Source organism: Mobula birostris, chromosome 24 (assembly GCF_030028105.1).
Source record: "Mobula birostris isolate sMobBir1 chromosome 24, sMobBir1.hap1, whole genome shotgun sequence".
In the NCBI taxonomy this organism is placed as follows: domain Eukaryota; kingdom Metazoa; phylum Chordata; class Chondrichthyes; order Myliobatiformes; family Myliobatidae; genus Mobula; species Mobula birostris.
In genome coordinates, this window is record NC_092393.1 from 41664171 (window position 1) to 41677119 (window position 12949).

Sequence of the window (12949 nt, forward strand, 5' to 3'; positions counted from 1 at the left end):
CAGTTCAATGGAAAATACAGATCAGTTCTGATTTATGGCTGCTGACCAGATCAGTAAGGGAAAAGAAACAAAGTAGAGATTGGAGCTCTGAAACAGTGAGGGATACATGCTTATAAAGCTGTAACTATTATGAACCATAAGTCTTTTAATACTCAGATCACATGTAGCTTTCCCAGAAGGTTGTAGACTCTCACCCCAACCTTGAAATCTAGTAATATGCTAGAAGTAAAGGGAATAAGTTACTTAAATTAGAAATCCAACGTTGTGTATCCTCTGACTGGCCCTGGGGGAGGGGGGGGGGGAGGGAGAGAAATCACACACCCTACTTGGGAAAGCTTGTAAACTATTCAGTCTAGGTTATCTTTCCCAGCTAAAATTATTAGAAAGGGCTTAGAAGTCAGAGCAAGACACACTTAATTCTTCCTTGTTCAAGACTGAGTAGATGTGATGGACAGCCTCCTTGGAAGAGTCAAGTTAATATGAAGCAGCAACTGGGAAGGTCTGCTTAAAATCATGAATTCAATAAACCCATCTTATTTAAGGATATTAGTATGAATCCCCCTCACTAGTTCACAGCCCTGGCTTTATGTTGCCAATTGATTCCGACATGAGGGACTGTAGTGGCAACAAAGACCACATGAAGCTATAGCACTTGAAAAATAAAAACAATTAACTTGAAACTTGTGGATATGCTTAATGGATTAACCAAACAGCTCAAGAGGTGTGAGATTTGAGTGATTTTCAGCCCAATCAGTTGGGCATCAAGTTACACCAAATTATTTTAAAGACCACAGCACTTAACATTTATGCCTATTAAAAAGGTGCAAAAACCTTATTTCTAGTACATCCTTCAAAATGAGTAAGATTTGGGACAATTTTTTTTTTTTAAAAAACCCATGAGCACAAGCCAAATTTGCTTTGCTTCCAGCAGCAATGACCCAGTTAAATGTAGTCATTTATACATGTACTTTGTCTTCCTTGCTGCTTCCACTGAAAATGTGCTAAATGAGGTAAGCCAGCCCTTTGACAGTGAACCTTCCACACTATGAATTCTTTGCAGCCTCTTTTAGTTACAATTGCCCCTTTAATTAGAACTAAAGGCATAAAACTAAGGTACAGTAGATAGGTACTGCTTTTTGCTATGGTTTTGTCAAATTGAACTTGTGCATCCCCCTACCTACACCATTAACAGCTATACTGTTGATCATGTAAGTGCAAATTGTTGTGTTTTTAATTGCTTCTTGAAGTCTCTTTAAAACCAAAGCTATTGCTTTCTATCTAACATCTTTGAAGAAACCCACATTCTAACCACAAACCCAATTGTAACCAAGATACCAATTTCTCAATTCATGCAAAGTATTAACCCACAGCTTGCACAAAACTCCGTACTTGCTACCCATGTGGTTATGGAAATGAACACTTAAGGCACGTGTTAGGTTTCTATAATTCTTTTTACTTGTTTTTCCCCTCAAAAATGAAGTGTCAGTTGGGCAATACAATTGTCAACATCCAGAAGACTTACAAATTTGGGTTTTCTATGTGAAAATGAACATTAAGGCAACATACAAAAAGAAATTTTTACATAAATTAACTCACAGATGCATAAATTTACAGGTGTCAATGCAATTTTTTTTTTGCAACTCAAAAAGTTTCAGCCCCATGAACTGCTGATAAGTGACAGGAACAGCAGGGTTAAGGCCTGAAATGCAATGTTTCAAACCCTGCAGGAATGGCAGCGAGAGAGAAAGTGACTATTTGACAATCCAACAGTGCTCCTTATAAAACACTTCATACTAGCTTTCTGAAGGGGTGGTAAATTTTTTTTACAAGTAGGCTTGTACTTCCAGTTTCATGAGGCTAGCATGAGGTGTAATTTGCCTGGGCAAAAAAAAAAACAAAAACAAAAAAAAAACTTTCCTCTTCAAAGTTTTGCAGCAAATGCTACACATTTGCCTGCAGTTCATTTAGAAGCATTTGCGGTGCACAATGGATGGGCCAGACTCGTCGTATTCCTGCTTGCTGATCCACATCTGCTGGAAGGTGGAGAGGGAAGCCAGGATAGAACCTCCAATCCAGACGGAGTATTTACGTTCAGGTGGAGCAATGATCTATTTTAAAAAAAAACAATAGCAGGTGAACACCAAAGAAAACATACCCTACAGAAACAAGTGCTATTTGGAATGAACACAGCTTCACCCTTTGCATAAAATTGACCCCCTTTGCTGGCAGGCAAAATAAAACTTAGATTTACTTTACTGAGGTCTGTCAGCACAGATAACTGACCCAAATTCACTCCGTGCTCAGCTGTGAATGCAGTAACCTATTAACAGCAATTTACCTTGATTTTCATGGTACTGGGAGCAAGGGCTGTGATTTCCTTCTGCATTCTATCAGCAATGCCAGGGTACATGGTGGTACCACCAGACAATACTGTGTTGGCATAAAGATCTTTACGGATGTCAACATCACATTTCATGATAGAGTTGAAAGTAGTTTCATGAATGCCACACGATTCCATACCTGGAAGGCAAAAATAAAAAAATAACCAAGACTTTCATTTATTGTCATATTGGGCATTTCCAGATTAAATACAACTGCAGATGTAACATTGGTATGTCAATTTTGTGGAACACTGCACGTGCCAGGCTAGTTAACAGCTTTAAAATGAAGATGGAGCCAAACAGCCACATTTACATTAACATCTTGGGACTGAAAAGTCAATTTACTAGTTAATTTAACACCTACCCAAGAAAGATGGTTGGAACAGAGCTTCAGGACATCTGAATCTCTCATTGCCAATGGTGATGACCTGACCATCAGGCAACTCGTAGCTCTTCTCCAGGGAAGAGGAGGAAGCAGCAGTGGCCATTTCTTGTTCGAAGTCCAGGGCAACATAGCACAGTTTTTCTTTGATGTCACGGACAATTTCCCTTTCTGCTGTGGTGGTGAAAGAGTACCCTCGTTCTGTCAGAATCTTCATGAGGTAGTCTGTCAGGTCACGACCAGCCAGATCCAGACGCAGAATAGCATGGGGAAGTGCATAACCCTCATAAATGGGCACTGTATGGGTGACACCATCACCGGAGTCCATGACAATACCAGTGGTACGCCCAGAGGCATATAGGGACAGCACAGCCTGGATGGCAACATACATGGCTGGTGTGTTGAAAGTCTCAAACATGATCTGGAGAAAAGGGAAAAAGACCAAGTGTTAGTGATAATGCAGCCCAGCTATGCTTTCATGGAATTTGTTAGCATGCTAACATGCAAAAAAATAGAATGGTTAAAAAAAGTGCAACTCAGAAAGTGGCAGACAGAAACCAAATGAAGATGAAGCAGTAAGAAACCTGGAGACTTCAGGGAGAAATTCCAGAAGCAGAAGAGCATCCTGGAAACATTGAAAATAAATCATTAGGTTCAGGAGAAGAAAACAGAAGTTTATGGAAAATGCACTAGTTTGTTTTTAAAATGGTGATTACATTACCTGTGTCATCTTCTCTCTGTTAGCTTTAGGGTTCAGTGGGGCTTCTGTGAGCAGGACAGGGTGCTCTTCAGGAGCAACACGGAGTTCATTGTAGAATGTGTGATGCCAAATCTTCTCCATGTCATCCCAGTTGGTGACAATGCCATGCTCAATTGGGTATTTCAGGGTAAGAATACCCCTTTTGCTCTGAGCCTCATCACCTACATAGCTATCTTTCTGGCCCATACCAACCATAACACCCTGGAAGCAAACAACACGATTACTTAGAGACTCCAGTTCTGGATGAACATTTTCACATCAGTTCAAATTTCAGGAATTGTATTCATGAAGCCTACCTGATGTCTTGGGCGTCCAACAATGGAGGGGAAAACAGCACGGGGAGCATCATCTCCGGCAAAACCAGCCTTGCACATACCAGAACCATTGTCTATGACAAGTGCAGCAATCTCATCATCTGCCATTTTAACTGAAATAAAAGATTTAAAAAATTAACATTCTGAAAGGTTATAGTCAGTCAACTGCAAGGTTCTTGACAATTCTTAGCTGTAATTATAGCGAATTAGCAATTTCTTTAGGGGTACAGAAGCACAGATTTGATTCAACTCAATTGATTATTTGACTTAACCAATCCCATGTATTGGTCTGCAGGGTGGAGAACACAGGGCTCAGCTAATCAGATTGAAGATTTCCATAAAAGGATATGGCTCGAGTCTAGCATGGATAGACCCCACCCCCTGATGCAGCCTAACTTTAGGAATAACCATTCTTGAAAATTTCTACAACCCCTCCCGTTCCCTGAAATCACAGCAGCTACCTTTTGTTAGATGCGGTAGTTTGAGTGTCAATCCTGGTAGAACAGATTGCACTCAATACCCTCTCCCAGTTAAAGTCACACGTTCTACTTTTACCACGCAGTTTCCCCTAAAACTGCAAGAACCTGCCCCACCCAAGCCCTTAGCACAGATTGATTAAGTTTCAAACATTTTATCAGCCACCCATCATCAAGACAGCATTTTTCCTAGGTCTTGGTGGCCACAGCTCGTACAGAGAATGGAAATTAAATCTAGTCCTACAGTGAGTGTATCAAACAGCGCCGTAAGACGATATGAAATGAATTACATATCAACTAGACTGGGTGAACCACGGATCAATGCAAGAGGTGGCGGCAGCAGCAAGGAAAGAAATCAGTTCAGTGACAGTGTTAATTAAGCACATTTCTCCCTTGGCAATCTTCTACCACCAATGCTCACCATTTCAGCCTGTATTTCCAGCCAGCCAACAATTTATTGTCCCAATTTTCCCATTTTAAGCGCTTTTTCCCCCCTCCATACTTTGGAAGTTACAAACTCAAGGACATCCGCAGCGTGCAAGGTTGAGGAGGAGGAAATTAATGGACCGTTATTTCCAACCATTCCTATCCAAAACCGCACCAGCCAAGTGCAACAATCTTGTTTTACCTATTATACACCGGCGTATCTCGTACAAGGCACTATTATAACCAGGACTGATCCGCGAGTCAAAAAAATTTTAAGAAAAACGCCAAATTATTAAGCATCAAATATTGAGGTGCGGAGATTTAATGACACTCACACAACCTAATGCCTTAGCCTTTGCATTCAGCCCAAGACCTCAGAACGATTTTTACCTTTTCAGTTGTTCTCAGGTCGATCACCAACAAATACGTCCTCGCCCTGGAGCTGCCGGAATGAGAGTGACCGCTCTCACCCTCGCCCCGCTCTCTAATGGACCGAAACTCCGCCCCCCCCGGGCCGCGCGCACACTGAACAGACATACCCATATTTGGGTATCTTTGACCAGCTCGCGCTGCCATTGGCCGAGACGCCGCCGCACGCGCCCGGCAGGGAGGACGGCGTCGCGCCCGCCGGTTTAATCGCTCCCCACCTCGCCACCTGTCATTGGTTAGTCCCCCACGCGCGCCCGCGCGCGTCACGCGACGTCAGGACCCTGCAGTGCCCCATTGCACACAACGGGCGCACCAGGCGCGCGGTAGTTTGATGGGCTGTTTGCAACCGCTGGCCGAGACCCCGGACTCTGAATGTCCAAATACGCCTCCCGCAAAAATCGTTAGGCACATCTTTAAAACGCGGTTTGGGGCTCGTACTTTGGAATCGGCCCCGTTAGCTGCTTAATATAAATAGGTTTCATATTGGAACTACGGTTCTGTTATGTGATATGCATTTTCGGAGAATTCGGGTTTTTTTTGAGATGCAATAATGGGAATGTTTCAGAAATAATGTGTTTTAAATGTTTAAAAGGCGTCAGTCTTTATTAAGATACAGCGGTGCTCCCTGGTGCTTGGACTGACAAAAGGCACAATCCTGCTCTCTTCCTTTTGGGGCACCGTGGCGCATTCGGAGCTCCAGTTTCCTATCTCCGGGACAATACACTCCCATTCCTACCTGCCCGGAAAATGAGCGAAAATACACAAACTGGGATGTATCGTGAGTGGCTGAGCAGCAGCTTTTGTAACCATATTTGGACTTTTTTCAGTTTTCCAAGATGGGAGTGCTAACTAAATTGACTTTCAACCCAATGCACACCTAACCTCTAAACCGTGCTTTCTGAAGCTAATCTAGGAATTACATAATTTTAGGAGCCTTGATTAATTTTGATATTGGAAGCACGGAGTAAAGGTGCAGAGGACAAAACGTGTTTTGTCAAACGTAAATAATTACAACCAAATTGAAAGATAAACCCGGTGTATCATTTTACTAAATAGCAAATCTATATGACGAAAGCTTAGTGTAAGAAAAACATCAAATTTGAATGCAAGAAAAAAATAACTGGGACAAATCACCATTTAGCCATAATACATTCCAGTTCAGATGTGCTCCTTGGCCACGGCACAGCAGGATGTGGTTATTTGTGTCACCTATTCCCTGGAGCTCAGGGATGTGAAGTTTGGAGATGCAGAACGGTAGCCAATGAAATATACTAGTTTTGGGAAAACAAGTGGACAGATTATGTGGTTGCATTCATAAACTGAAGATGGTGGGAGGTATACAAAGTAAAAAAAAAATGAGAAATTTGGTATAATGTTTAGTTGTGAAGTCTTACCAGCCTTGCGGATAGAATAACACATTAAGGGACATTTTGGATCTAAATTGTGAAAGGTACTTCTTGGACTCTGAACCCAGGTCAAAACTAATATGTAAAATAAATATAAGTCCCTTTGGATCCCTTCTAACTCTAAATTCCCAAAATATTTAATTATACCAAATCCAGAGGTACCATATCAAGTTTACATTACCTTAAGGTTGTTACAGCCAGTGGTTAGTGGGAATAAGCTCCTACTAACTATTAAATGCTCCCAATGGTGTGCATCTCAAATAGCTTCAGACAATTAAGTCCACTCCTGGCCTTCTGAAAGAACCTTTTCTACTGACAGGAGAAAATGCAAAGGCGGATTACTGGTGCCTTAAGACCAGTCGCTTGGGGCAGATGGAGCTCATCAGGCATGGTTGGAAGCTCGCCTACAAGAAGCAGAACTCTGGTGTCAAACCTCTGCTGCTTTGCGGCTATACCCGCTCAGGAGCAAACCCAGAGGAAAACTCCAAAGCTGGAGTCCTTAAGGCAGACCTGTGTTGAGTTCAATGCTGACTGGCAACTTCTGTGATGCTGCTAGTGCCAAACTATCGGCCTCTGCTATTCCTTTGAATTCATCAGCTGCATGGAGAGGGAGGGTGTGCTACACAGGCAACAGCTTACGCTCCATATCGTACTGCCCTGGCTTGCATATCACGTAGACAGCTGGGATGCAACTTCCACCGTCAACCCCTGACCAACAGAAGGGTTAAAAAGCTACCTGGTTTTCAGTCTCAATTCAGTGACAGTATGCTATCTTATGGGAATCATATATTCCTAAATTCACTTACTACTGATATCCAAATTTGGTCACTAATTTCATGTAGCTTTGCATGGGATTAAATGTGAGGTGAAAATGAAAGTTGAGCAAAGTCTGAGAATCAATGAGAAGTCACAAGGATTATATGCACAAACAGAAATCTTTGCATCCAGAACATTTGACTTTTCCACAGACTTTCCCATCTGAGAGTTTATGTTTTCTCCGAAGTTCTCCATACACTCAGTTTTATGTCTTTTGCAAATCTTCTTGTGCACACATCTGCATTTTTCTGTTATTCACTGCTTTATAACCCTTTAAATTGTTCTGTTTTTACTATTTCCTTCACTTTCTTGTCTTTAGTCAGCCATTAAGTTCTACACTCCTTATTTTACCATTAATATATCATGTAGTTGTATCTTTTTTGCACTATATTCTAATCAGTGGTAATAAATTTGATTCTGATTATCACTAATAGCTGATTATCCAGCATAATCACCACACAGGTTGGCTTTAGTATTTCATACATTATAACATGATAGGATTACATGTCAGTGTGCTAAGTGCTTTGGGAAGACATGGAAGGAATGGGAGAGGCGTTATACACAGGCTAATCTTTCATTTTAAATTAGAGTTCAGGTTTAAATCGTGTGTCAACAACATGTTATACGGTGAAATATTAACATTCCCCATAGCCAAATGGGCAATTGTACGGCAATTGTAGAGTTAATCCTCACTTGCTGGATAACCCATGCATTTTTTATTCATCTGCAGGCTGTGTCTGTTACTAATTGCCCCTTGGAAAGTTAAGGCAATCTACCTTTTTGAACTGCTGTAATCCTTCTGATGAAAGGACTCTCAGTTTTGTGTGGTGGAGGATACAGAACTTCAGCCAGTGATAATGAAGGAATGACAATATATTTCCAAGGCAGGACTTGGAGGGGAATTTGCGGGTGATGGCATTTCCTTTTGTTGTGCTCGTCATGGGCTTTCTAGTGGCAGAGATATGAGATGTATTTTCAAGTAGTCGTGGCAAGTAACCACATTGCATTTTTAATCGGTACATCCCAAAACCATAGGTTCAATTCCGTGTTTGTGCTGAATTGATTTATATTGGTGTGGAGGTGTGGATTAATGATCACCACGAAACAGCATCTATTGAACTGAGCATTTTGTATGAATGCCCAGTGGGTAAAGGAGCAAACTTCACTCGAATAGCCTGTTAATGATTTGGAGTCACTAAAGAGATTAGCCTTATTTGTCACATGTACATCAAAACATACGGCGAAATGCATCATTTTGCATCAAGAACTAACACAGTTCAAGGATCATGCTGGGGGGGCAGCCTCCAAGTGTCGACATCCTTCTGGCACCAGTATAACCTGTCCACAACTCACTAACTCTAACCCTCATCATAAGTCTTTGAAATGTGGGAGGAAACCTATGTGGTCACAGGGATACTGTACAAACTCCTTACCGACAGTGGTGGGAATCGAACCCTCGAACCCCGATCGGTGATCGCTGGTACTGTAAAGCAATTGCGCTAACCGACTATACTACCATGCTGCTATACAGCATTTTTCTGCTACTTGAGGACAACCAGAACTTGTGGCATGCTAAATCCAAGATAGTCTTTATGATGACAGACAAGGAGGAAAAAAATGAAAAAACAAATTATAAAAAGATTATTCTAAATTAGAATGTGCCTAATATTTACATTCTTGGGGGTGCCACTGTAGCATACCGGTTAACATGATACTATTACGGCTGGAGGCATCTGAGTTTGGAGTTCATTCCGATGTCATCTGTAAGGAGTTTGTATGTTTCTGTGAATGCACAGGTTTCATCGGGGTTCTCCGGTTTCCCCTCACTTCCAAAGATGTACCGGTTAATAGGTTAATTGGTCATTGTAAATTGTCCTGTGATTAGGCTAAGGTTAAATAGGTGCGTTGCTGGTGGTGTAGTTCATTGGGCCGGAAGAGCCTGTACTTGCTGTGTCTTTAAATAAATAAATAAATTTAATCTTTTTCCAGTGTTGTTGGGACAAGATCCTTGTCTGTGCTGCTCATACATCAACCTGAGTAATTAAGTGGCTGTGGCGTTTGTCTATACTGAGACAAACATCACTATAAAAATGTCCCTGTTGTTTTAGAGATGAAAGATCAAAAGCATATCTTGGTATCATCCTACCATTTGTTTATACACATTGCTTCCTGATACAGATTTAACACAGTTAAATGATTCGACATGAAAAGAACGATCCAAGAAACAATAACGTAACCCCAATTTATAAACAAGATCACAGACTTTGTTCTGTTGTGTGGGATTTTATTTTAACAATTATCTCCTGTTCTTTTTTAGCTATATGAAACCAGACTACAGTACATCTTGACTTTGCTTATTCTTCACAATCCACTCTTCAGTTACCTTCCTCATCCACTGCATTACATTTAAATCCATCATCCTGATGCTAGCACTCAACTCACTCAATTTCTTTCTTAATCTCAATCACTAAACTCAGCTTCTCCCACAACAAATACCATACTTACTTTCCTCACTATCAGCAATAGTATTGTCTTGCCACCCTTTTCAGCATTGTTGCCACATGCCTTCAATATCTGAGGCGCCTCAATTGCAGTAAACCTCCTCAGTTACTAAAGATGTCAATAAAATTGAGAGAGTACAGAGAAGATTTACTAAAATGTTGCCTGGGTTTCATCTCCGTAAGTTACAGAGAAAGGTTGAACAAGTTAGGTCTTTATTCTTTGGAGCGTAGAAGGTTGAGGGGGGACTTGATAGAGGTGTTTAAAATTATGAGGGGGATTGATGGAGTTGACGTGGTTAGACTATTTCCATTGAGAGTGGGGAAGATTCAAACAAGAGGGCATGGGTTGAGAATTGGGGGAAGAAAGTTTAGGGGTAACATGAGGGGGAACTTCTTTACCCAGAGAGTGATAGCTGTGTGGAACGAGCTTACAGCAGAAGTGGTTGAGGCAGGTTCGCTGTTGTCATTTAAAGTTAAATAGGATATATATATAGACAGGAAAGGAATGGAGGGTTATGGGCTGAGTGCAGGTGAGAGTAAGAGTTCGGCATGGACTAGAAGGGTCAAGATGGCCTGTTTCCATGCTGTAATTGTTATATGGTTATACTTCTTTCCGTTATACTGACCTGTATTCTAAAACCCTGTGCATTATGATTTTTTCTGCCGCAGAAGCAATAACTGATTCAACTGATTGCGAGGCAGCATGTTAGCATAGTGGTTAGCACAATGCTTTACAGTACGAGCAACCCGCGTTCAATTCCTACCGCTACATGTAAGGAGTTTGTTCGTTCTCCCTGTGGATCGTGTGGGTTTACTCTGGTTGCTCCGGTTTCCTCCCACAGTCCAAGGAAGTACCGATTAGTAGGTTAATTGGTCATTGTAAAGTGTCCCGTGATTGGGTTAGGATTAAATCAGTGGATTGCTAGACGGTTTGGCTCGAGGGGCTAGAAGCACCTTATCCACACTGAATCTCAATAAATAAATAAAACTTCCTCAAACATGCCTTATCAGATACTGTCTCTCCCATTTCTGATATCTCTCTACTCCAAACTTCTTCCTCACAAATCAAGCCCAAGATTATTCATTGTACATGAAGTGACAATAGGTGATGTGTACTGCATGTAGTGATACAAAACCCTTTGTATTTTATCCTGCTACTTAAATCTTCACTGATCCCCACAGTTTTCCCTAATGTTCAGATCAAAAACCCTATTGTTTAGTTCCATATTTTCTATTTGCAGGCATCCCAGCACAAATCTCATGAGGTGTTCAACCTAATCCTAGACATATCCTCATTGCAGGAAGGAATTGGAAGCTTTAGAAAAGGTGCAGATGAGATTTACCACAGTGATACCTGGACTAGAGTGCATGAGTTAAGAAAATGAGTTGAATAAGCCAGGGCTGTTCTCTTTGAAGTGAAAGAGGATGAGAAGAGATGATAAAAGGCATAGGCTGAATGGATAGCCAGAGACATTTTCCCAAGGCAGAAGTGACGAATACAGGGAGGATCTCAGAGTTAAGTTGTTTACACAGACAGTAGGTGTGTGGAACACCTTGTCATAGTAGTGGTAGAGGCAGATACATTAGGGACATTTAAGAAACTGTTAGATAGGCACATGGATGATATAAAAATGCTTGACTCAAACCAAAAGCCATAGATGAACCAGTAGATTCATAGTCTGCTGAAGGCTAGATCTCTGGCATTCAAGATCCAGAACTATACAAGAAGTCCAGGATATAACCTACAGAAGGCTATTTTATGAGCAATTAAACAATTCCGATTGAAGATAGAATCAGAATTGGATTTCCGTCAGCTCTGGCTGGATTTGCAGGCCATTACTTCCTACATGCCAAAATTTAACATCATAAGTGACTATGATGCTTCACTCCAAGATGAACTCAATTCCTCCACGCAGTGTGTCAGGCCCTGATGGTGTACCACGTAGGGCACTGAAAATCTGTGCCAACCAGATGGCAGAAGTGTTCAAGGACACCTTCAATCTCTCACTGCTGCAGTCAGAGTTTCCTACCTGCTTCAAAAGGATGACAATCACACTGGTAATCATGAAGAGCAGGGTGAATTGTCTCAACTATATTACCCAGTTGCACTCACATCTGCAGTGACGAAGTGCTTTAAGAGTTTGGTCATGGCCAGGATCATATCCTGCCTAAGTAAGGACCTGGACCCACTGCAATTTGCCTATTGCAACAATAGGTCTAAAGCAGATACTTGGCCTTGGAACACATAACAATACTTATGGCAGGCTGCTGTTTATTGATTACAACTCAGTGTACAACACGATCATGACCTCAGTACTAATCGATAAGCTCCAAAATCTGGGTTTCTATACCTTCCTCTGCAACTGAATCCTTAACTTCCTCATTGGGAGACACAGTCAATGTAGATGAGGATTTTCTCCTCGTTGATGATCAACACTGGCAAACCTCAAGGATGTGTGCTTAGTCCACCTGCTCTACTCTTTCTGCACCCTTGACTGTGCCGCTAGGTACTGCTCAAACAGCATCTATGAATATGCCGATGACACAACTCTTGTTGGCAAAATTTCAGATTGTGATGAGAAGGCGTACAGAGGCAAAGTAGATCAGCTGATTGGGTGGTGTCAAAACAACAACCTTGCACTCAACATCAGTAAGACCAAGATTGTGGACTTCAGGAAGAGGAAGTCGAGGGAACATGCATCAGTCCTCATCAAGGGACCGGCAGTGGAAAAGGTGAACAGTTTCAAGTTCCTGGGAGTCAACATCTCTTAAGATCTATGCTGAGCCTGACATTGATGCAATCACAATGAAAGCACAACAGTAGCTATATTTCGTTGGGAGTTTGAGGAGACTTGGTATGTCACTGAAGACTCTCAGAAATTTCTACAGATGTACCATGGAGACCATTCTAACTGGTTATATCATTGTTTCTTATAGAGGGACCACTGCACAGGACTGGAAAAAGAATATATATTTCTTATTGTAATTTATAGTTTTTTATGTATTGCAATGTACTGCTGCTGCAAAACAACATACATTTCTTATTGTAATTTATAGT

At 41.4% G+C, this 12949-nt stretch overlaps 1 protein-coding gene across 1 annotated transcript; it reads right to left on the bottom strand.

Annotated features, from left to right (window-relative positions):
• Positions 1–1432: 1432 nt before the first annotated feature.
• Positions 1433–5236, bottom strand: LOC140187249 (actin, cytoplasmic type 5). The gene is made up of 6 exons (XM_072242380.1): positions 5130–5236; positions 3820–3950; positions 3485–3724; positions 2746–3184; positions 2339–2520; positions 1433–2108 (listed from the first exon to the last, which is right to left on the bottom strand). The coding sequence occupies exons 2-6, from the start codon at positions 3943–3945 to the stop codon at positions 1965–1967; spliced, it is 1131 nt and encodes a 376-aa protein (XP_072098481.1). The 5' UTR covers positions 3946–3950; positions 5130–5236; the 3' UTR covers positions 1433–1964.
• Positions 5237–12949: the final 7713 nt, after the last annotated feature.

Bases quoted from the DNA above. Each gene is read 5' to 3' on its own strand.
- LOC140187249 (XM_072242380.1), bottom strand. From the start codon at position 3,945: ATGGCAGATGATGAGATTGCTGCACTTGTCATAGACAATGGTTCTGGT. The intron at 2,521-2,745 runs GTAGGTGTTAAA...TTTGCCTTCCAG, and splicing joins GTTCCAACCATCTTTCTTGG to GTATGGAATCGTGTGGCATT. The intron at 2,109-2,338 runs GTAAATTGCTGT...TTTTTAAAATAG, and splicing joins CCAGTACCATGAAAATCAAG to ATCATTGCTCCACCTGAACG.